Below are 25,201 nucleotides of genomic sequence, written 5' to 3'. Positions count from 1 at the left end.
CTTTTTTTTTTTTTTTTTTCACCCTAGTCAAGACTAAGAATTGAAAACATTCCAGTTGCTCCACACATTTTGCAACAGCTAAAGCACTCCCTTTTGCACAAGATTTTGCTTGGATTTTGGACTCATGTAAAACTAAGGCAGTGGCAGGGAAGGACTGGACTCGTGGAAGGAGAGAGGCAGCTGCCAGCCCTCCCTCACTAGCACAGCAGCAGGGAGGGGTGCCCTTCTCCTAGAAGGACGCCCAGAGCACCTGGCACTAGTGGTGGGAATGAAATTAAGTTGTCTATCTTGATTATTTGTGTTGCCACAATCTCACTCCACATAAATAGTTAAATAATCAAATATACAAAAAAAAAAGACTGAGGACCTGAGTTTTTCCAGCTGCACATCTTAACCTCAAAATTAATTTTTACTTCCTCTTCCTCTCTCTGAATACGTAAGTACACCATTACTTATACACCAAGTGCTGAGCTAGATAAGCAGATAAGATGGGACCTGGACCATAACCACTGTCTCCAACTTCTGTTCCTTTTCCAGCTAAAGCTGTTCAGCTCTTTTGAGTTCATAAAGTCTTCGGGGATAAATCTCATCCATAACTTTGAAAGAAAATTTTCTTCCTACCAGGAAGAGGAGAAACCTCATCCCAAGCCCAAATGACACATCACAGTGACAAATGGTTTTGGGTTTTATAAGAGGATGATGTTTCCGATGACCTGTTGTCTGTGAGGGCCTGGTGTCTGCAGGGTCAATGGGTGTTTCAGGTGGGGTGAGAAGGATCAGTGGTCCTGAATAAAATGAACCCGTTGTTCTCGCCTTGCCCCAGGGAGGAGCATGGTTCCATTTCACAAAAACAACGTGCAAAGACCATTGCTCTGACCTGGCATTTTTTTCCCTTAACCTTCAAAGAAGAAAGTATTCCAAGGAGGACGAAGGACAGGGACAGAAGCTTGTGTTACCAGTGCTTCCTGCTGACTTTCACTTCAGCCGCTGCCCTTAAACTTCAGTGATTCTTGCAAATTCTACTGAGATGTTTTTAAGAAAACTTACATGTCTTGACCTATTCCTATGTAAGGGGATGTTGCCAGGAAAGAAAAAGGGAAAACCAGTGATGAAAAGAAAAGCCGTTCTCAACCTCCTCTAACACATACTTTTGTTTTTGTTCAGCACAGCCTTATTGCTGCTATTCTCCAGGTTGCCACCCAGAGTCTACCGACCTGAGGAGAACCAGGTAGCTTTCATTGGTGTTTCAGCCCCCAGAATTTCATTTTATAATGAAAATTAGAGTGAAGCAGGCTCAAAAAATCAAACCAAGGGTCTGAAGATTGCCAGATAATATAAGAGATTGTTCTGCTCTAGCTGGAGGAGTTACCATTCACCAGCTCTGACACATAGATTGACCTTGTTGGACACCCTAACAATGCATCATTACACAGTACAAGATGGTAGCTTTTGCTTGAAACAATAAAGGCTTGAAGTATAACCACATCTCAGAATTTCTCAGAGTCCTGCCTAGTGCCACATCTTCCCATACATCCATTGTACAAGCCTTATTCCATTTCCTGGAGTCTACAAGTTTCCTCTGAACTGTCTGGTATCAGCACCGCCTCCTGGAAACCACCACCTATCCTTTCTCCTGCGCCACGTCTCACTTTAAACATTAAAAAGAGAGAATCACCATCAAAGACATCGATTGCACATGCAAATATTGGCCCTGAGGAGTGTGTGGCACTGTCCTGACTGCTCATGCAAACCCACCAGCAGCACCCAGGCACTGAGGCTCCGGTTTGGCTGCCCAGCTGCACACTCGACTTCTTTGAGTGCTTTGCTTTCTTCATGCAGTAAGGAAAAGTCTGACATCCCTCAGGCATCCTTGTTCCTTTGACAAGGACAGCAGCTGACCAGCAGAAGTCAAATTGCCTTCCATGTCCCAGCGGGGTGCCAACACCAGCAAGGACCGGCTTGTCCAAATATGCCTAAGAAGGTCGTTCACGGGGGGTGAGGAGCTCCTCTGACATTTTGTAATTCATGGCCTAAAACAGCCATTGATTTTCTGAAGCCTCTAAACAGCTCTAATTGTCCTTTTATCATTATATACCTGTAGGATGCCCCCCCCCCCCGCTTTTTTTTTTTGGTCAGTATGAGGCTTCTGGTACTTGCCAAAAGTAGCTCTCTATAAACAAATGCTATTATTAGTCATTATTAATAAAACCTGAGCTTCTTATTCCAACATCACCATTTACTCTGAGCTTCATCAGCTCAACACCAGCCTAAACGAGATTATTCTGTGAAGCAGGCTGAGAGATAGAGGAGGACTCCGCTGTTGAATGAATTGTGTTCCACTCACTGCCAACAAAGCCATTATACAGGGAATACTAATTAAGAGGACCTCTGGGAGTGCCACATTTTAACCTTATACCCTGCCTATAGAAAGCAAGATTTAAATAATGCTTCCAAGGCAGAGGCTGCCTGCAGGATTTTCTCTCATTTTTGTAAGTGTCCCTCAGATGAAGCACAGCTCAGCAATGATGTAGCTGAAGTAATCCTCACCCTCATTAAAAACAATATTTCACTAACAAGAAACATTTGTTAGGCTGCACAGTGTCACGTTCAGCTGAACACCCAACAGAAAGCCAATTCATTTGCATCAATCCATTGCACAGAAGCAGGGGAGGAGAAATTAATGTATTCTGCATGAAGCATGTTGCAAGGGTATCAGATACCTATAAGATGCACCAGCCTGCTTGTGTTTGCCCAAGCTGTTTTTCTCTGGACAAATTCAGAACACTTTAAGAAGGTGGCTAAATATCTCTAACTCCTGTCAGACATTCAGATTTGGGATTTCAGAGCTGGAGATAACCAGATCTGAGCTGCTGGTCTGTGATGGCGTCTGAGGCATCCTGTGCCTTGTTTATTATCCCTAGGCTGTAGACAGTGAGCACTGATCACTTACTGGTCCGGTGTTGAACAGAAACCGTGTCACTTCGAGCACCATCTTTGTAATAGGCCCAGATGGATATTTTATAGTCAGTGTTCTTCTGCAAGCCTGGCAGGACAGCAGTTGCCACATTTCCAGCGATGGAGAGCTGCAGAAGGGAAGAAATGAGTCAGTCGAGTTCCCAGGCATCCCTAAGCTATCTCATGCCATCCAAGCATCTGGCTCACAGATCGCCTGTAGGCACAAATGAGTTAGCACTGGGCTTTGGGGACAAAATCTACTGTTGTGGGTTGCACACATCTAAGCAAAGGCAAAATTCCAGCCCTGGTTAATGCAGACTAGATGCCCGTGCATTACAACCCAGTTATATTCAGCAGCTACTTCAGTCCCCCAGTGCAGTGCCCTGACACAGGGCAGCCCACCTGCCTGGGGCATGAAATCCCTTTGCCCAGTTTCCAGCTTTTAGGTGTGCTGAGGTTGGAAGCCCCAGTGCACCCCTATTCCAGCCCAGGTGTGAAGTACTGCAGGACAGACTCGTTTATTTAAACCACTGTATAAACAGCTGTTTGCATTTGTACTGAAAATAGGGGCTTGCAAAGGCAGAGGTCCACCCCTGCCCCTCCAGCACCAGCTCTGCCTCTGGTCATTCTCCTCCCTGTGTTCATCATTGACCTCATTGATGAGCAGTATCCCAAAAGTAGTCAGTGCTCACCGGCACGGAGGAAAGCAGAAGTTGTTTCACCTGTCTTGGAGGTTCAATGCCTCTGGCTATAAATACTTGAGTGTTATCTTTGTCTTTTTTCACAACAACTTGACATTGTGGGCTGGTGATTCTCTGCAACCCCAGATCTTTTTCTACCGAATTGCTTCTTAGCTATTTGTTCTACATCCTGTATACCTGTAGTTAATTATTCCTGCCTAAGCTTAATACTTTCTGCTTGTCCCTATTGAATTTCATCCTTGAGATTTTCCAGAACACTTCTGCAATCTTCCTAGAGCCTGTAGGACTCTGGCTTGCTGTCCCTCCTGCTTCCAGCACTCAAGGTGACTGCTCCACTGAACAGAGCCAGACCCAGGACAGACCTTGTCTTATTCTACAGGCTCCTTCAGCTGGGTGCCGAACTGCTTAATTGCTCGAGGGCATTAACCTGAATAGCTTTACACCGACCTATGCCACTGAGTTCAGAGCCATCATGTAGGCACGAGGCCAGGCCAGCCTCCCCCAGAGCCGCGTGTGGGTCCGTACCTCCTGAGGCTTCTCTCCACTGACTGTGCTCCATCTGATCTGATAGACAACCACATCGGAGGCAGCAACAGCTTCCCACTGCAGGCGAAGGCTGTTCCCAGAGAGCTCGGTAACTTTCAGTGCACGCGGCGGGGGGACCTTTACTGAGGGAGGCAGAAGGAGAAGGAGCTGAAGCGAGGGCATTGACAGCGCCTTGTCAGAACCAAGGTGGGGAGCAGATGGTCAGGGAGCAAAACATCGACCAGGCAGATGTCTGAGACCAGCCAGTCTTTCACTTCTTCAGACCCATATGCCAACAGCCATCAGGACAGAGACAGGTAAATTATTTTTAAAACCCTAATTAAGAAAGATTATCTCATTTGGGGAGAGGACATGTATCACACGGGTATTGTAAAGGGGAGAAGGCTAGGAGGGCTCTCAAGGACACAGAGGTTGGTGATACATCATGCTTTTTCTTCATTTGCTTCCTTTCTTTATTCCTTCCACCTCATTTTCAACAGAACACAGTTGAACGTACTCCACACACACAAAACAATAGTCATTCAGGTTTTATGCAAGGGCTTGGGTTGTGAGCTGTTGGGACCAGTCCTCAAAACATCCCAGTTCAGACACACATCAATTTTGTCACCTTGTACTGGGACCAAAAGCATTTTCATTCCCTACTTACAGGTGGTAACGTTGCCGGTAATTGGAAAGGAGTCCCCTTCATCATACGTAGATCTGACACTGATGAAGTATTGGGTGAGGGAAGACAAAGGTCTCAGGACAGTGGATGTTGCAGTGCCAGGAACCTCCACCTGCAGTGGAAGAGTTGTGTGAGTGTTGTCAGAAGGGCTGAGAGAGTTGGGGTTGTTCAGCCTGGAGAAGAGAAGGCTCCAGGGAGACCTTACTGCAGCCTTTCGATACTTACATGGGGTTTCTAGGAAAGATGGGGACACACTTTTTACAAGGGCCTGTAGCTATAGGACAAGGGGTATGTTTTTAAACTAAAAGAGGCTTGATTCAGACTAGTTATAAGGAAGAAATTTTTTACAATAAGGGTGGTGAGACACTGGCACAGGGTGCCCAGAGAGGTGGTCAATGTCCCATTCCTGGAAACATCAGGTCAGGTGGGACGGGTCTCTGAGCAACCTGATCTAGTTGAAGATGTCCCTGCTCATTGCAGGGGAGCTGGACTAGATGACCTTTAAAGGTCCCTTCCAACCCAAACTATGCTATGGTTTGAAGAGAAGCATGGGTACAGCTGCAGAGGGTTTAGCACATTGGGTAGCAACTGCATCAAAAGCAGAGCTAAAACAATACCAGCGGATAAGGTCTCCCTAAACCGTGCAGCTGAAGGAAAACAAGGCAGTGCCTGACCTTCCAAGTTTCTTTTCCTTCCACCAATCCCTTGAGGACTCACCTCCCCAGTGTTGCTGCCCCTGCTAGAAACGTAGGTGAGGTGGTGAGCTTTCACGGCTGAAGACGCAGCTTCCCAGCTGACTCGAACAGATGCATGGCTGAGCTCGGAGAAGCTCAGGTATCTGGGAGGACTCAAGGCCACTGCAACAACAGTTTAGTGACAGCACTCCGAGCTTTCACAGGCTGCACAATGGCAATGCCACCATTTGCCTCCTGCTGCTCTTAGATGACCCCCACCTTGAACCCAGAGACTCATTCACCATGCTGGGAAGATACTCTCTTTGTACCACTACCATACTTGCCTCTAGGAGGTCATCAAAGCCTACCTGGGCTTTGGGTGAAGAAATAGCCAAGTAATTCCCCTTTTTATCCCCTGACAACAAAGGTCTGAGGGAACAACTCTTTCAGAAGTCCTTTTTTACCAGGGGAAAATCACTCCTTTTTCACAGCTCACCACATAATTAGAGATCCCCTCAGGGACAAATATTCGCTTAAGATCAGGCAGGGAAGAGACAGGGTGTTTACAAGCTACACGCACAATATGGGAAGCACCTCACTGAACAAGTCTCTCCTGCCTTAAGTGTTTAGTAACAACTCAGTAAGCAGCAGCAGCACTTACGGGTGGTTTCCTGGATGCTGGCTGGATCACTCGCATCTTCCCCGTACATCGCGTACACTGCGACAGAGTACTCCGTGCTGGGTGACAGCCCATCCAGCAGGACCTCAGGCTGGACCACCTTCACCTGTCAACAGAGAGATAGTTTGGGGTAGCCTTCAGCTCCAGGGTACCTGCCAGTGCACTCAACAGGACAAGACTGTACAGAGACACAGGCCAAGGACCCTTTGGTTACGCTAAGGGGACTTGTCTCCTTTGGGATGTCACCACTTGGGTAGGTGCTCTGCAGCGGTCAGTGCTCTTCCTTTCTTCTCAGGGGACAGCCAGGTACTCATCACCTTCTGCTACCCTGGTCTGCAGAGGTGTAAGTCTCTTATACAGAAACGCTGCTGCTGTTCTGGGTTGGATCAGGGGGCACGCGAGGTGTGACCCCACTTTGCTCGGACACATGGAAAGCTCCCGCAGAAGAGCTGCCTGCCGATCGCAGCCGGCTTGCTGCCACCTGCCCCTAATGCAGCACAGCCACAGCTCTCCTCCTTCAGTCTGCTCGCTGCAGAAACACCCAGAGACTTTCAGGAGTCTGCACGCAATGGACCACAGTTGTATAAAAGCCTGGGAACATTTTAATGCCGGTTTTGTGGATATCCTGTAGCCCTGGAGCATTGCACTCTTACAGTGGGTAGGTCAGGTAACTGCCGAAATGTTTTAATATGCTAAAATACAACTTTGTATGTTGGTCTCTCTTCAAATGTTCTGAATCTTAAAAAAACCCACAAAATTATGCACTGAAAGCAGAGTATAAACATGAATTGCCCTGTTTTAAGAATGATCCTGCAATTGCTGCTGTTGCTGTGCATTCAGGGGGGGAATCTGAGACACAGAGGCAATACATGTTCCCACCCACCCCCCCGCCTCCGCCTTTTTTTTCTTTTTAATTAATTTCCTCAGCCTACAAGTACTCCAGATAACTCATTAAAATGCACACATGAAAAAAAGGTTCTTCGGTGTTTTTAAGGATTTTCCATTCATCAAACATTGTTTCATTCTTATGCGGTGTCGTCAGTTTGTTTTTCGAGGTCAACAAAAACAGCCCTAACAAAGGTTCCATTAACAGTTTAAGATGAACACAGTGAAGACATTTATGTACAGCCTCAAGGATACAGCAATTACACCTGGGGCTGCAAAGATATGAGTTCAGTGCCTGGATTTCCAGGGCCCCATGAAGCAATGAGTTTTCTCCCTACTCCTTAATTGCCCACGTGAAACCTTCACGGTTATAAATCGCTTTGAGATATGGTATAAAAAAAATAATTTTCCATGAAAGATGTCACTGGCAATAATGTTGACACTTTTTTTTTTTTTCAAACACACGATACCAATTCACAAAGGTTAGAGCTAGAACTAAACTCAGCCCACACAGAGAAAAAATTATATTATCATTATTCCCATGAACTTTACCTCTGTTGTATAGTCCTCTGCTCCATTGGGTGCTGCGGAGCAGAGCACCAGGTACTGCGTGGCTCCCTGGGCTGCCTTCCAGCTCAGCCTGATACTGTTGTGGCTCAGCTCAGAGACGCGCAGGGACCGAGGGGAAGACAAAGGCACTGAAAGGAAAAACAAGGCAGAAAGATCTCTTCAGCATATGATGTCTGCAACAGCTCAAACCCCAGAGAACACCTGGCTTTGCATCAGCTACTGCAAGCTGGTGGGCATCTAGCCCACATCTAACACTGTGGAGCCACCACTTCACAGAGAATAGGTTTAACTCCTTTGGAGCCCAAGGATAAAAAAACAGCAAAGAGCTGTAAGATATTTCTAGCATGGTGTGTTAATGGCATGTCAGTGGTCTACTTTGCAGAATTACATAGGTGGAAAGGGACCCTGAAGGTCTCTGTTCAACCTGCAGCTCAAAGAGCAGGTTGCTCAGGGTCTTGTCTGGTCAAGTTCTGAACATCTTCACAGATGGAGATAGCTGTAAACAGACTGAACTTGAGGAAGGGTGAAAAATACAATGTCAGGCTCCAGTCTGAGATGGTTGCAAAGAACAAAATTAGTTTACCTATTATAACCATGCATCGGCATAATTCTCTCTACTCACGACTTACATGTGGAGGTGACGCCTCTCAGCCCATCCCCAACAGCTGTGTCATAAATAGGAAACACCGAGACCAGATACTCCGTGTGCGAGGTCAAATTGGAGAGCTGCAGAGAGGAGACTGCTCCATCTAAAACCACCTGAAAACACAAAAAGGGCTGTCAAGGCAGAGAGATGCTAGCCAGCCTTCAGCAATGGAATGGCTGAACTGCCCTTCCCTAGCAACCATGGCTTCTTTGTGGCAGATCTGTGCCCAGAAACATGAAGTCCAGTTGTCCTCTGCATTTTGTGCAAGCTAGCATCTCCCCAAAATAGAGAGGTAAGAGGCAATAAGCATTTCTGTTCTCCTCTAAGGCTGGGGTCTGTGCAAATACCAAGCACAAGACCCTAATCATGCTCTCACTGAAATCAGTGGAAATCCATCAAGAATCTGGATTTGCTTTTCTAAGTCATATCCATCCCAGATGAGCATCCTTGGACAGCTCTGTGTACCTGAGCATCCTTTTTGAGTCAAAACAGATGCTTTAGGGAGGGAATAGCACTGCAAAAGCAAAAAACTGATGCAGCATGGCTTCCAGTGTTTCTGGCAAGCTGATGTTTATCCCATTTCTTCTTCTGTCTTTTCATCCTATCAGCTGATCACATTTACACTTGTGCATTTAATTTCATCCCTGGCTTCAGCTGATATCCCACAAGAACTGTACCTCTACCTCATCTTTTTCTCTCCTCAAGCCTACTTAAATTCCCAGCCACCACCTGGAAGATGCTGCAGCCCCAGACGACCAGGGAAAGGTCTCTCACCTCTTTGGGGACACCACCCTTCGATGGATAATACACAATGCGGTATTTCTTTGGTGGTCTCACAGGAGGACTCCAGGTCAAGTGCATGCTCTTAGAGGTCACAGCTGATATTTTAAGGTCAGTTGGGCTCAGCTGGGGACCTGTGTTCGCAGGGATATCTGTCACAGCGCTGCCTAGGAATTAAAAACACAGTTACTTTCCTACATTCAAACTTCTCACACCAAATGTACTTTCCAGCTCATAAATATGAGTGACATTTTTCAAATGAAGTTACAATCTCCTTCCCTATAGAGTATAGAAACTGTCCAAACTACTCTGAAACAAATATTTTAGAACTGGGCATACAGAGAACATAAATACTCCATAGAGAACAGGCTGTATATTTTGCAGGGTGCTGGGAATATTTTTTCAACACAAATCTGCATTTTTGCATGTATCCAAAAGATGACCTAGCTTCACTCAGTCACAAAAATCTGTCAAAATGAACAAGCAGAAGTTATTTTGGTTTCTTTTCTGAGCAGCTCATCTTTCTTCAGCCTAATCTGCACCTTTGAAAAATGTCTAATTATATCGAACAAGTACAAATTAATGAGTAATCAATTTATTTATATGAATTGTTCTCCACAGCATTAAAATAAAAGTATGCTTGAAAGTTGGATTTTCCCATTCTCCTTAGGCCAATCTTTGAGCAGAGAGAGACGGAAATATGTTGGAAATATGTGCACGATATTTCTCCTGAGGATCTAAGCTAACATCTGGAGTGGTTCTTTACTCTTTTGTTCATCATACAAGCTGCACTCCAGCAAAGGAAAGAAATAGGCTGTTTGGTTTTAACTTGAAAGTGTCTTGGAGATCCATCATTTAAAGTAAAGTGTGGAGAAAAATAATGTGCTTAGGCATTTTATCATCTCCTCTTCCTACCTCCAATGTTTCTTCTGTACACTCTCCCTAATGCATTCTCAAATTAGCTCTTTTTCTGCGTCCTTTTGGTCGGAAGAAACTCAGAAAAGACGGTTACAATGCATTTATCATATATATCTATATGATAATGGAAGAGGGGAAAGACATCCCCTCTTCCTTGCTATGGTAGTTATTGTCATTAGGTGATGATGTCCATTAAGAGTTATCCAGACCCCTGGTAGGAAGGGCTGCTGCCTGTATTGGCTCACAGGCTGGAAGCAAGTAACTAAACCAAGAGCATCAGAATGCAAACATCTACAGGTAACATCTCTCTGTGACTTGTTAGAGACAGCAGGGAGTCTGCAGCGGAGTGAGAGCAGAACTGCATCCAGAGGGTCTTGTAGAAGACAATGATGACAGGAGAAACCGGCCAACTTGTTGACAGGGCAAGGACCATTGTCAGGCAGAAAGAGGGCTGAGCAAGTAGGTCAGCACTGGAGGAGGAAAGTGAGGTGGTGGAGCGCATAGAAGGAAAGGTATGAGAAAGGGTCAGTCCTGATGGCAAGGAAAGTGCATGGCTAGCAGAAGGAAGCTCAGCCCTCCCTGAGGTTTCACTTCACCTGTGTTTTCCTTGTTGCTCTTCTCTTTGATCCTGGTGCACAGGACCTGGGTGAGCCTGCCAACCAGAGAGCTCAGCAGTGGGAAATCCAGCACGTTATACACAGTGAGCTCCAGCGGCTCCGAGGCCACCTGCTTCAGCTCTGCCTCATCCGCGTTCTTCACCCCTGCAACCACAGCAGAGAATGAGAGTGAGAAACATCCCAGGGAGAGCAGCTCCTGCCTCCTGCCTCTGTGGTGTTGGTTTATGGGCAGGATGGGTCCATCGTCATCCTGCTCTCCAGGCAGAGCCTCCCAGTCATTCCAGTAGGGGGCTGGTGTCTGAGAATGACCTTGGACTTTCCTGCAGCCACAGCCTTAGTCCAGCCTGGGAAGGGCTTTCAACTTCGTGGGCTAAGAATGTCTTTAGTGGCCTGGAGACAGTCCAGTGAGTCCTCGTTCTGTTTCTCTGCCTCCTCATGCTCGCAGGCTTTGCTACCAGGAAGGCAAATAATTTTCACCCTAAGAGGCAGTTGCATAAATGGGGGAAGGAAGGAATGAATAAACAACAATTTTGCATTTATGAGGTGCCAGCACTCCCCACAGAGAGTCTATTATTCATCAGAACATCACATTGCATTTCAGGAGAGTCAGGGATGAGCAAGAAGCAGACCGTTTATTTAGCAGAACTTCACCATCACAGAGCATCCTCCATCCCCTCGTTAACCCTCTGCAGAGCAAGCTCTACAGCACACAACCTATTTTGTTTCCCAGTGCTAGGCTCAGGGCTGCCCTAACATTGCCCAAGCAGCACCATCACCAGGCAGGGATCCCACCTGGTTGCTCAAGTCCAAGACCACTACCCCAACAGCTTTGCGAGCCTCCCTTCCTCTTGCTCTGCAGGGAGAGCCAAGGTGCTATTGAGATTAACACTCAGGCCCTGATGTCTAAAGACCAAACAGGATGATCTTTCTCTAACCAGAGAGGAAAGGCAAAGACCCCAGCCAGGATCAGCTCTCCCAGCGATTTCAGGCACACAGCTGTCAGCCTGTTGTGCTGCACAGCACACGTCCATGGGAGGAATCACAGTGCCAGCCACTTAGCTACATAACCCTACACAATAAAACCTTGCTCATGTGTTCCCAACATAAATTAGCACTTAAAGTTTTGGGGACCGCAATGTTAGGAGAGTTTTCTATGCAACTTTTATTGCTCGTGTATTAGTCTCTAGCAGAGCCGTGTAGTTATCAAGGACATTGCTGCTCAAGGCCATTTTGTGTTTCATTATTGCCACTGGATAGTGAAGAACAGGCAATGTTATTATTCAGAGAAATGGAAAGTTGTGAGAGGCAGTAATTACAAAGAAGGTCTCCTGCCCTCCCCAATACAATATTCTCTTGCCTAATTCCACAGCTGAGAATATTGTTCTGATGGCACAGGTCTCTGAGGCTCACAAATGTCTTATAGACGGAAGGTGTGAAATCTCTCGTGTGAATGAATGTTTTTGCTAAAGAAACAAAATACCCTTTTAAGACACTGCCTGTGCTGAATAAAAAGTTAATTTCCATCCTACTCACAAAGCAATGAGGTCTTACCCACTACCTCAGTTTTGCAGCTTCAAGATGCTTCTATGAAAGTTGAGGAAACATAACCTTCAATGTGAAGATCAAAAGTAGGTTGGCTTTGTCCTACAGCTTGTCAATGGCTGTGATCTTACCAATGGCAAATATCTCTATGCCCAGGTTTTTCAAGGTCTGAGCAGCCAGGTTGGCATCATCCTGGGATTTTCCATCAGTCAGGAGTATTACCAACTTCTCAGCCTCCAGCCGGGCACCAGCAGCCGGTTTCAGATTCTGCTCCAGGACGTGGGTGAGAGCCAGACCTGGAGAGGAGCAGAGATGGGGGCTGTGCTACAGCCTCGCAGACAACCCCACCGCCTTTACTCTTGTCTCTGCCCCCACAGAGACGTCATCCCATGGGAACAGCTTCCCCTGCTGCAGCCAAACAGGTATTTTAACAGACACCTGCAAGATGGAGTTACCTGTAAAGGTGTTGCCGCCCTTGTACCTCAAACTCCTCACGGCTTCCAGCACCTGGTCCCTCGTAGAGTAAGCACTCAGATCCCACTCCGTGCGGGGATCACTGCTGTACTGGGACAGCCCTGGGGAAGACAAGAGCGATCAGCATCATGCAAGCCAAGGTAAGCTGCAAGGGCAGAAACCCTTTGGGGAGGCAGTGTCAGGCTTGCCATGGGAGGATGGCACAAAATAATGAAAGGGAGAGGAGGTGAGCAGATTTGGCTTCTAAGTCCACTTCTCTGCATGGTCCTTGTCATGCAGGCAGCAAGATGATGCCCCAGACCCCACTGGTACAGTGGTACTTACCCTGTGATGATGCTCTGAACTATTTGATAAGGTCTCAATGTTAATTGGGGTCAGACCGGTTGGCTACAAGGAGGTGGAAGGATTTACACTGTCCTTTTTCACGTACAGCCTGGCCAGTATCAGCACCACTCAGAACCGGCAGCAGCACCATTCTGAGCTAAGCTCAGAGCAGCTCCAGTGCAGCTTTGCCACTGCATCTGCCTGCACCTGCTGCGGAGGCCGAGCATCTCCTCAGAGGCAGGCAGCAGATCCCAAATATCTCGGCGTCGACAGAAGCCATCGCCGCTGTTGACTGTGCAGCTGTTGCTTACAGCCACTAGAGGCCAGAGCTTGCTACCAGACGGGCAAAGCTGTCACGAACAGCAAGCACGGACCGCACTCTAAAGGAATAAAAGCTCCTCAGAGGAGCACATAACCACAGGAAGAGAGACCATGACCCCTTGAAACACGGGCTTCCCAAGGTCAGGAAACAGCAAAGTGTCCTACCTACTCTTATCTTGTCTTGGTCAATACTGAATGGGGAAATCAAATTGCTCAGGAACTCCTTAATCAGCTTGAAATTGCTGCGTCCGATGCTCCAGGATCCATCCACAAGCAGGACAATATCAATCATCGCAGATGTGTCACACTGGAACTGGGAACCTGGAGGGGAGAAAGATCTCATATTGAGAAAACCAATTGTAAAGGAGGACAAACTGCTTCGGTTTTAAGACAAGAAGCAAATCTGCAGTGTAAGGACTTGTCTGGATGGTAAATTGGACCATCTGCCAGCCTGATGCATCCCAGCACCTTGGGAAAACCACATGGCTAAGGATAACCCCTCTCAGTACCAAGAAACTGAGTGGTGCACAGCTGCATTTCTGCAAAGAACGGGTTAAAGCTGTCAGGAGGCTGTACCTAACCCAAGCACCACTCTCTGCAAGCTGTCAGCTCCATTACATCTCAGCCCCAGCCCAGAGCTTCCCTTGTATTTAGCCTATGTCTCCAAGAATTGCAGGTGATTGCTTAATTCCGTTCCATCACGAGATCCCCTGTGGGCTCTAATTATTTCATGGCTTTATATTAAATCCAATCTCTCTGTAAAAACCTGCTGGCATCACAGATACTCAAGCCCTGCCTTTCTCCCCACCCCAGGCCTGCAGCTTAACAGAGGATAAGATGGGACATGTTGCTCACTGAATGCATCTTCCTTGAATATTTTTCAGATGGGGGATTTTCCATCTTTGGTGGAAGGAAATAGGTATCCCATCAAGATTCAGTGGACTCAGAGAAGTTACTACCCTATCTCTTTTCACAGTCACAGATTCCTGCTGGCCTCAAGGGACCAAAAGAGGATGCTCTTGCCAATCTCATTCCCGCCATTTCAACAGTTCTGAGAGCCACCTGCCCTGCCATAGTCTCAACTGACGAATCCGAAGGACCATGGTGGATCAGTTATCTATGAAACATGAAGAACAAGTCCAGAAGGTGGAGCAGGTTGAATAATGAACATCACTGATGCTCTCCTCCCTTTCCGAAGGCTTGGAAAGGCCCATGGGTGGAAGGGGTCTGTTCAAGAATACAAACTCTTACATGGATCTGTCTGAAGCAGGAGGGGGTGGCAACATGAAGAGAGAGAATAGTGGGAATGTGATAAGTTACATCATCTGGAAGGAATTTTTAGCCTAGCTTCAGTTTGCCTTAAAATCAGTGATGTTCTACAGAACTCCCAGTGATCCTTGACAGTTCCCCAAAGCGCAGCCTAGCAATGGAAGGCACTATCAGCAGTGCTGTACTCCTGAAAATCTTGGTGACAGGTGGGATGGAAAGCTTGTATTCAACAAGTGTTAGGGAAAACAGTAGGGAAGAAGCAGCAAGACATGTCTGAAAGCCCTCTCACCTCGCCTCAGTGAATCCTTTGTCGCTTTTTCTTTTCCTAGAGATTGTCGCTCTGAATTTCCAGGAGTGCGCTGGGACAATTTCGTGGTTGTTGGTGTTGCTTCTGTCACACTGGCCTCCACACCGGGCTGGTTTCTTGTTTCTCCTGAGGCCTTTGGCTGGTTGCCCTTCTGCCTTTTTGTTTCAGCTCTGTCCTTTGCTGTGCTCCAAAGAGAAAAATCCCCTTGTCCCTAGCTGTGTCATCCCATGCAACCTGCTCTGCTCGTCAACTGATTTAAGCCACATTTGACAGAAGTACAGGGGGCTCAGGGAGGATAAAAGTCCTACAAGCTTTATGCAAAGCAGTAGTTAGATGAAGGAGACAATCTTCATTCATGCTTCTCTGAGAGGGCTGCATGCGGGCTCATGAGTTAATAATAATGTTAGTAGTGGATCACATCAAAAATTTGTCCTTCCCATTATCTTTAATGATGAAATATAATGAATGTTTATAAAATACAAATCTGGGAACACATACCGTGACACCTGTTACCCACTGTACTCTCCAGACCTCAGCAATCTGTGACTCGGAAACACCCTGAGCTAGTGCAAGCCTTTTTGCAATATGGCCCTGATGGATCTTTCTTCCATCAGCACACGTAACTGCCTTTTGAACTCATGCAAACCTTTTTGCCAGATACGTGAGAATCTATGCAGTTATATACAGTCCTCAGCCACAGGGGAGGGCTCACACCTTCTGGCAGACTCTCTGCAGCCAGCCTTGGCACACCAAGCCGAGGAGGTCAAGCACCATTAACCCCAGTGCTCAGCTGGTTCTCGAAGGATTGGCTCTCAGTTGACTGTACCTGCTGAATCTGAATACCTCTTAGCCCTGGGAATGCACAGATGTGCTATTTCAGGTTGACTGGCAGGAGGGGCAAGTATTTTTAGGTTGCTCACTGTGTTTTTGTAGTCAAGAACTGCATGCAAGCACTAAGACTGGGCTAGCATGCCTCACTGAGGGAACGGCCCTGATGAAGGGAGCAGGGAGAGGGTGGGAGTCGTTTTAGGGACAGCTGTGCTTAATGCTCCAACCACGGGAGCATGGAAGAGACCACAGCTCAAAATCAACCCAACATGACTCCAGGGCAGTCACTGCACCCACCTGGCTGTGTCAAGAGGGCGTTCAGGGGTGGTGGGGTGGCCTCTGCCACCCCACTGTGCTCAGCTGTTGAGTTCCCCCAAGAGGTGAGATTCTTTCCTGATGCAGCTCCTGAGTTTCTTCGATTATTTCTAGTCTGGGATGCATTTTTTAGTTCCTCTACTGTAGGAAGACCAAAAACAGAGAAAGTCATCTAGACAGGTCTGTGAGTCACAGTCCACCCTTCCTCCCCTGGCTCTTCACCATCACCCTTTCTAACCTTCCAATGAAAATAGTAGCAGGCTCTGTGATTGCCGCAGAGCCTGCAGGGCATATGCCAGAACTCCGAGGAGCCACATCTCCAAGAGCCTTAGGAGGTCTCTGAATAGTAAAACGTAACACACACTACTTACTCACAAATTTCCTCTTGGCAAACAGGGCTTCCTGGGAACCGTTGAGCACGTAGACCTGCAGTGTATATTCCTTGGTAGGGCTCAGCCCCCCCACTGTGGCTTTGGGAGTCTTGGTTTTCAGCATGACTTCTTGCTCCGAGTCCCCTGAGGTGGGATGAAGCCACAGTTCAGAGCCTGTTAGAGCTTAAATTTAAGCTGACAGTAGCAAAAGCACCGCTGAAATGCCGGGAATGTCTGCCTAGGGACCTCAGTCAACTCTTACTTCTTTTTTTAAATTTTGTGGATCTCTGATTTTCGCTTTTTTTCCTGATCCAACGTTGAGAACGTTTAGGATATTTTTTTTTTAAAATCCCTGATGCATGCCCAAAATGGAAAACCAGTTTGTGCCCAGCATTAGTGCAGCTCTCACCAACTTCTCAAGGAGTTGCTGAGTGGAAAGTCAGTCAGTCTTCAGAGGATAAAGACTTGGCAATTGTTAGTAAATACTGCTTATAAAAACATCCAACCAACTGATGTGCTTGAGGTCATACGTGACAAAATGAGGCAGTGGCTTGGTGTCTCTGGGATCATCACTGGCACGCGGGACTCATCCCAGCCACTCTTGCTGTGCTGTCTCTGCAAGCCCTGTCTCTCTCCAGGGGCAGCTGCTCTCTGGGAAGAGACAGCTCATTTCTGGGGTCAGCACTGCCTCCAGACCCCTCCAGCCATGTCCCACGGTGTTGGGACCTGCCCTGGGTCTGTGATGCCTTGACCAGCCAAGAACTAGGTGATTTCTGCACTGGCACTGCAGTGAGCAGGTGGAGCGAGGCAGCTCTGCAAAGCAGCAGCCAGTTGCTGCACTGTGCTCTCTGCACTGCACAGAACGGAGAGAGGCAAACCAGCTCCTAAACCCCTCTGATTACGAAAGGTCTACAGGCTTGAAATTATGGAGACGGATGTGTTTCTGACCCCGGCATCCCTAAGCTCATGCCTAGGGCTGGAGATGGAGCTCCCAGCCTGCTAAGAGGGAAAGCCTCAGGCACGTGCAGGGCGTGCTGGCGGGGATTCCCTGCATTCCCGGGATGCTCATGGCTCTACTGAGCTGAGACCAGGGGAGGAGCAGGGCAGGGAAGGAATGAGAAACCTCCTGCTCCAGCTCGGGAAACAGGTGGGGGCTAAGCTAAAAGCGGGTGGACGATCACAAGAGCTGTGCCGCATGCACTCTTGCCTGGCAGCTCCCTTCTCCGGCTTGCTGGGAGAGCAGCAGAGACTGAAACCCAAATGCCAGCCAGGGCTAAGGTTGCCTCCAACCATCGCTCCCCACCAAGGGACATCATGTCCTTCCAACACCACCAGGTTCGTTGTCAAAAGTCAGGGAAGCTGTAGCTGGGCTGGGGTAGGGAGCTAAGGGGGCTGAGCTCTGCCACACATGGGGTCAAGGAATTCCACTCCCATGTTCCTGCTGGTGGGGGAAGAGCTGGGAGCTCCCACAGAAGAACCAGACAATGAACCTTTCCTCATCTTTTTTCTCACGCAATTCCAAAGAGCAACATTCTCTGGCTAAGCCTTTCCCGTAGGATAATGAGAGCTGGATTCCATCTCTCTCTTGTGAGCGAGTGACAGGGGGACTGTGCCTGCAGCGATGTGGCACTACAGACTGCTCTCCTGGTGACCCGAAAGACTTCTTGTCTGCACTGTGTGTACAGCTCGATGGAAAGTTTTGACCTAGGTAATCACTTGCAAGCAGAACAACCAGAGGATAATTTTCTCTGCCTTATCCCTGTCACCTTAAGTTCTAAGTAATGCTCTCACCAAAGTCCTGTTGTCCACCAGTCACAACGTGGAGCTCAGTCCTTCACTCATACGTAAACCTCTGCTGGTTCTGTTGTCCAGCGCACCAGCACATACCTGCCATGGGCTTCACCCGAACTTTGTAGCCATTGATGTTCCCTTCTGTCTCTTTCCATTTCATTTGGAGCCTGTCTTCTGAAAGGACAGTGAGTTTAAGCCGGCCTGACCCTGGGGAGGAGAAGATGATCCGTGCTGTTATGGATGCAGTTCTTCCCTCCATACATGCACCCACCAGACACCACAGATGCCACCTCCTCTACAGACATGGGAATGGTTGCAGTGTAGAGGAAACCTTCACCATCTCATGCAAGTCCTCAGCAGCCCCTGACGCTGCACAGCAGCTCCTGCAATCCCCCAGCACCTCTGCCAGGAAACCCTCCACAGGTCACTGCAAACCTGTAGCCTCCACCCTACATGAACAGGAGTTTCTCAGGTGCTCAAATGAGACCTCCATATACATTGCTGCAAACAGGGAAAACAGCCTGCCCGTATTGGTGAAGGCTTTCTCTGCACCCCTCGCATCTTGGAGGACTCTCCTGGAAGATGTCATGCAGACTGTTCTGTTTCAGCAAGTGTGTTTAGTGCCAACATCTGAAACGGGAGGGCAGAAAACAGCCCAAAGGGCTCAGTGAAGCTCCTCAGTGGACTTGGGCTGCTGAGAAATAGACATTCCCCAGCTGATGGATCCCATACTTCTGCAGAAAGACCATTTCAGAGGCAGCTCCAAGGACCAGCTGGGTTTAGAATGAAAAAAAAAAATTTAAAAAAAAATTAAAAAAAGAATAAAAAGAAAGAAAACCTGATAAAGTGTAAATAACTGTTCCTGGCAGCACCGTAACTCATGGGTACCAGCTTGTATCAGTTTGCTGCAGGGAGCAGAAAACTAAATGACAGATCCTGAGGAAAAAAATAGTATCAGACAAGGAAGTAAAAAGAAGAAAGAGCACATTCTCTTATCATCTCCAGATTTCACAGATATCTTTTAAACCCCAGCTAGATGTCTGAACTCATGTGTCACTATTTGAATCAATGATTCCTTGGTAAAACATAGCCGTACTGTCGTGCAGATGTCACCATATGATACTTTTTCACTTGACTGGATATAGGATGGCAACTCAGCAGATTTATTTCCCCTCCTTCCTGACACTGCACCTATAGCTGCCTTTCCAGCAGGCTGCCCTAATTTGCAATGAGTGAGTGCGTTCTTCGCCTATGCACTAGAAGCATCTGCACTCAAATGCCCCCGTCATTTGTAGTTGCTACCAATCTCTTTCCCTTTACCATTACTCACAAAAAAAGCTTAGGGTGACCTGGAGTGTCTGGCTAAGTGCTGGCAAACTGTGTTGCTCAGGACTCCTCAGGTCCCTAATCTGTTTTCACATGATGTCCAGACATCTCCTGACATCTTTGCCCTGAAGTCACAGCCCAGGAAAGCAGTGAGAGCTGGCAGTGAGGACTTGCTAATCTCAGCCCAACATCTGTGCCTTAACCTTTCCTTGCAGAAACTTCCTGCAGGCTGCCCAACAAGCAGATAACTATTTTGGGGAAACAAAGCTGAGATTCACATCTAACCCCTGGCAAATCTGAAGGGGAAGAAAGAAAACGTGGGGAAGAAGGGTGAGGGGCAAAATCAAATCCCAGAATCATGCCTAAAAGAAATGGTAAAAGATCATTGAACAATAAGGGGAATTCATACTTAGATTAAACATGAAGCTGTCTTCTTTTGGCCGAGTGTGGTCCAGCTCCTCAAGAAATCACTCTAGGAGCCCAGAAGCTAAAAAGGCAAGAATGTCCCCAGACAGATGAGGACAGCATCCTCTAAAGCACCATTATGTGCTGGATGCAAATGAACCCCGGTACCATGAAAGCTCCACTGTTCCCCTGCCCTGTGTTGGATGTGCACTGTTTGATGCTGTGACCTTGCTTTCCGGCTGATAGGGAGTTAAGCCCAGATTTAGCTGCAGAGGCTGGTCTGGAAGATACACAGCATGGAGACACGTTTGTCCAAACTCTGAAGTGCCATCACCACTCTAGAAACATTTGTGCTGACCGCTTCCACAGAAGGCTCAAATGGAATACAAATGCAATCCAACACCAGAAAGGCTATGGTGAGGTGCTGTCGGTATTTTCTGCTCATTTATGGCACTATGGGCATGCTATAGGTTACAGGAGGAATGCACCTTATGTGCTTTTTTCTCCAGATGTCGCACCACAGATCATCGATACATCCAAAGTTTCAAGGCACAGGACAAAGGCAGTGACTAACAGAAGCAACGCCCTTTTGCTTCCTGATTTCAAGCTCCATTTGCAGATCACACAAACACCCTTCATTGCTGACACAGGCTGAAATGCAGCCCCGGTGCGAGGGAGCGGCACGCTGAGCTGCTGCCAGTGATGAGCACAGGCTTGGCAGGGTGGGGAGGGATCGAGCTTCTCCCCCCACATGGGTCCCCTGACCTCCCATCGCTCTTCGTGTGTGCGAACAGGCTGTCTGGAGCTTCACCAACAGACACCAGCGCACAGCATCCCCCTGAAATCCTGCGTGTGAGCAGGAATGTCCCTCCCATGCGGTGCCACTGCTGCAGGAAGGGCTCTGGCATGGGCTGGGTGAACCCAGGTGACAGCCGAGCCACCGGGAATGGCCCAGAGCAAGGCAGGCGGGCTCCTTACCTTGGCCCACTCGTCCCCAGACATGGCTCGCCACAGGCAGGCAGGCAAAAAAGAAACAAGTGTGGATCAGCATAGTGACCAGGACCTACAAGAGGGCAAACATCAGGAAGGAGAAGGAAATGTTACATTTCATCATGTCAAAACCCAGATTTTTGCACTCTTAGTTCAGGGACCACAAGCTGAGATCTATAGCTCTATGCCACACCGACAGCACTGGAAGGATGGATGGAGAAGCACATATGAATTTTCCTACAATTCCTAGATATTCTTTTATATTCTTGGTCTCTCCAATACAGCTGTTCAATGCCTTGGACTAGTACTAAACTGTGTTTAGAAACCTGACGGGGAGTAGGCTTTGTTTGCTTTCAGCGTGCTTGGTCCTGGGGATGGGCACTGCTCCCTCAGTAGGATGGGCTCAACAGTGGTACAACAGCTGCTGGGCTCTGCTCTGACCGTGGAAACAGGCAACACTGGCCGAATCACTGGCTAGACATAGATTCCAGAACAACTTCTCATTTAAAGCATACAAGTAATGAATTCCAATTATCATGACCAAAATCAACATAGGTATACAAACGCACAGCACCTTTCTCATGTCCCCGCAAGGCACACACTGATCATGAGGGGGAAAGCATTCAGAGGAGCATTCTTTGGCAGACAGACTCCTTACACCGCAGATGTAATGACCCTGTAGTCGCTGTGATAAAGCAGTTATGCTGCAGGAGGGGTAGGTCAGTTTATATGTCAGCCGTTCAGAACCGAGGGGTTTATTTCTTATTTCACGGTGGAGTTCCCGAGAAGCTGCATTCAGGACTTGCTGGGATAGTCCTGTTTGAACTTGTTCACCTGAACAGACTGTAAACAGATGCAGCTACAGACTTAATCATGGCAGAGGGTCAGTTTGGCTTAGAAGTAACTTCTGCAGCGTTGACAAAACCGGCTGGCTACAGCCAGCCAGCCTACAGCCCACGGACCTCCAGTACCTTCAGCTATCTCTGCTGGCCTGGCTTTCAGTTTTGTTGAGTTTGGGTTGGAAATGTCAGCTCAGCATAGAACCCCCCTGATGGAAACAGTGCCTCTCCCTCGTCTCAGTCTCAAGACACCAGGTTTTAAACATACACTGTTGGCCTTCTGCAACGCATCATTGGCATCTGTCATTTTTGTGCTACGTATTTCAGCCTTATTGCTTTTGGCAGAACCAGACCATACACAGGTTTCCTCCACTGCTGTCTGCAGTGACATTTCACTTCTATTCATTGTGATGGACAGGTATTTAGAAGCTCCTGGCAAATGCCTATTTCCCTTCAAATACGTCAGCTTTTTAGCAATTTCAAGGAAAAATAAATATGCACATGAGTGACCCAGCCATGATCTCCTGGGGTTTAAATCAGTTCTAAATGCTGTAAGAACGAATGGAAAAATATGCAAGTTATAACAGGGAGATGTTAACTCAGTCTGTGATTTATTTATCTTTTTGATTGAAGATCAGGTTATACAGAACAACTGCAGTGTAACTAAAGCCCTTAGCCATGGGAAACACTTGTGCTTTTTTTCCAGCTAATAAAATGAAGTCATTGCTTATAAAAAAGAGCAAACATTTTACAGGTGGGTTTTCAGAATCTGACTGCCACCTCCAGAAAAGCCAAGCCTGCCCTGGCTGCAGAGGTACGTCTACCAAACAACAGCAAAAAGTCTGCATTTTTGAAAAATTCCCCAAACCAAAAGTTCATCTGTGGCATTTTGCAATGCCACCCAAACTGCTCTTGATTTCCTTGCAGCTTCCCCGTGGCTCTGCTGGCCAACAGGATGTCAAACTCTGGCAAAACCACTGGATTGTGTATGATCTTTTTATGTTAACCAGGGTTATATGGGATGCAAAGCCCAGTGAAAGGAATACACGGGCTTCTCCAGCCTGCACTGAACTAGGGTCTGATTCAGCCGAGAGCTCCCACCCCTATGTGCCAGTAAGGACGAGTTCAGTGTTAAACTTTCATTTATAATTAAATATATATATATATATATATATAAAAATTCAGTAAGTCCCCAGGGTGTGGATCTTTACTGCGACTAAAACAAGGAACAGGGACTTCAGCTCTTCTTCCAAGCTCAAGAGGCAAACCCATCGCTATTTTGCCTCTTCTCCAACTGTCATTTTCCTAGCGGTAAAGCAGGAGTAACAAATGCACCTGTTTGAAGTGGTGGAAGATACACGGCTGGAGGAGCTCTCTTTCCCCCACCTTGCCGAGCTCCTTCTCTACAGGTTGCCTGCTGGACCCCAAGCCCTCACCCTGGGCCTCTGTGGTCCCTTCCCACCCATTTCTGCCCTCACTGGTGCCACCAGCCAGACAGGCTGAGCTGTGGACCCTGGGACTGAGGGGACCACAGTGACATCAGCCTGCTGGCGGGCAGGGAGCCTCCGGCACGCCGATCTCTCTCTCCCATTACTCATCCAAGGAAGGAATTTGGAGCCAGCAACACATGCAGCATGTGGTGAGTATTTCCAGGGCCTGGAAAAAGGGTCGGGGGGGATGACACACTACTTCCCGCTTGCCCCAGCTGCATGTTCAGAGGGGATTTGGAGGTTAAGGCAGTCAGGGATCCCCTTATTTGTACAGGAAATTTTAAAACGCTTTAATTATAGAAAAAAATATATATTAAAAAAAATCAAAAACTGCCGCATAGTTACATCAGCATAACTAAAAGTGGGGGTTCGGGGGCACTGTGAATTATTGCCACAGTTCAGGGAGATTTGCTCATCCCAGAGGTCATCCCCGCCTCCATGCAGGAGGGCTGGCAGGAGCAATGTCACCGCACAGCCGGGACAGCCCTGTGGCAGGAACCAGCCACCTGCCCGCGGCAGCCAGTGCAGGGAGCAGATCTGCCCCATGCTCCGAGTACTTTGCTAGCTAAAGCACCTAAAACAGACTAAAAAAAAACCCACTTCATCAGCTGTTTTCTATTTTCTCCTGGAAATCTGTGTTTCAGTGCCACTACTGAACAAAAACTCACAGTTATTCCAGCAGCAGCTTCAAAAAAGTAAGGCACAAGTTTCACTTCTAGGCTGAGCCTTTGCAGCTCCCCACAGCTGGTGGTACAGCCCCACTCCACACCTCCAGGTGGGAAAAACCCACCCAGACAGCTGCCACGGCAAACAAACCCCTCCAAGTACTGTCCTCTCTAGTAACAATTTCCAGCAACTTGTGTACTGTTAACCACAAAACAGAGGAATGAAAAACCAAACCATCAAACAAATTGCATTTCTCACAGCCATCACTCCAAAAGAATTGCTAAATCAGTCCCAGCAATATTTAGACCCAACCTGCAGTGAACGCAAGTCTTGAAGCTACTTCACCATAAGAGGATGAGACCTGCCAGCCCTGTGCAGCATCGGCAGTGCTGCCCAGGCTGAGCTGCACTAGCTCCAAGTTTCCCAGAGAGCAAAACCCTGCAGAAGTTCACAGCTCTTCCAATACCCACGCGTGCCCCAAAACCACACAGCCCCTCCTCGGCATCCCCGCAAACCGAGCCCTGAAAAGGAATGAACCACAGACCTCTGCAGAGCGGCACGGTTTTCCCTGGAGTCAGCCTGGGAGGTGCGATGAATCCAGCTACATTCTTAAATTGGGGGAGAAGCAGCCCTGGCGCCTCATCTGTTCCTCAGCGTGATCAGAGATTTCAATTCCCAGACGTCAGGAGGGATAAAGAAGGGGAGGGAGAGCAGGGGGAGAGGGACAGCGGCTCCCCCACCTCCCTCTCACCACGCAGCAGAGAGCACTGCTTGGCTCCTACGTGCAGCTAAATAAAGCATGCACAAAAAGCAAGAGACTCCTTCTATGAAAAACAGTAAATAGGGTTTTTTTAGTGGTTTTGCTAACTAAATACTAAATATATGTCTAGGAAGCTGCACACTGATTTCCTAGAGCGCAGCAACAAGTTGTGGCTCCCGCCCACTGTCAGACTCCCAGGGATGAAGTCAGTCCAGCCCCATTCACATCCCATTAAATATTTTTGAGAGCCCGGCGTTTGCACTGAAAGCAAATTGCATTGCATTTGTTTAAGGAAATTAAGCACATCTGTAAGTTTTGCAAGGCCAGAGGCTGAATCATGAACTGGAGCTCAATGGTGCTGCAGACTTCCCAGCTGTGGGACACAGCCCTGACCTCCACCGGTATGTGGTCCCTGGCCCTGGGAGCGCCTGGAAGAGCCATCCAGCTTCACGCCAGAACCTTTCCTGGAAGATTTTGTCCTCACTGCCAGGATGGAACAACTGACAGCGGCATTTCTCATTGCGAATGGAGGGCAAATTTTCAGCTGC

At 47.8% G+C, this 25,201-nt stretch overlaps 1 protein-coding gene across 1 annotated transcript in view; it reads right to left on the bottom strand.

Annotated features, from left to right (window-relative positions):
• The window catches only part of COL20A1 (collagen type XX alpha 1 chain), a 52,842-nt gene extending 28,190 nt beyond the window's left edge, over positions 1-24,652 (bottom strand). The window contains exons 1-18 of the mRNA XM_055722981.1: positions 24,438-24,652; positions 20,887-20,971; positions 18,274-18,384; positions 16,387-16,530; positions 15,998-16,156; positions 14,855-15,052; positions 13,462-13,617; positions 12,633-12,752; positions 12,309-12,473; positions 10,615-10,779; positions 9,095-9,267; positions 8,304-8,433; positions 7,657-7,802; positions 6,202-6,325; positions 5,584-5,723; positions 4,849-4,978; positions 4,182-4,324; positions 2,951-3,083 (exon numbers count right to left, since the gene is read on the bottom strand). Of these exons, the coding sequence (XP_055578956.1) occupies positions 2,951-3,083; positions 4,182-4,324; positions 4,849-4,978; positions 5,584-5,723; positions 6,202-6,325; positions 7,657-7,802; positions 8,304-8,433; positions 9,095-9,267; positions 10,615-10,779; positions 12,309-12,473; positions 12,633-12,752; positions 13,462-13,617; positions 14,855-15,052; positions 15,998-16,156; positions 16,387-16,530; positions 18,274-18,384; positions 20,887-20,959 (2,410 nt within the window). The 5' untranslated portion in view covers positions 20,960-20,971; positions 24,438-24,652. The remainder of the gene's footprint in view (positions 1-2,950; positions 3,084-4,181; positions 4,325-4,848; positions 4,979-5,583; positions 5,724-6,201; positions 6,326-7,656; positions 7,803-8,303; positions 8,434-9,094; positions 9,268-10,614; positions 10,780-12,308; positions 12,474-12,632; positions 12,753-13,461; positions 13,618-14,854; positions 15,053-15,997; positions 16,157-16,386; positions 16,531-18,273; positions 18,385-20,886; positions 20,972-24,437) is intronic.
• Between the last annotated feature and the right edge of the window lie 549 nt (positions 24,653-25,201).

Source organism: Falco cherrug, chromosome 10, assembly GCF_023634085.1.
Source record: "Falco cherrug isolate bFalChe1 chromosome 10, bFalChe1.pri, whole genome shotgun sequence".
NCBI classification, from domain to species: Eukaryota; Metazoa; Chordata; class Aves; order Falconiformes; family Falconidae; genus Falco; species Falco cherrug.
Note: the sequence above shows the minus strand (reverse complement) of the source record. Positions and strands in the feature narration are given on the sequence as shown.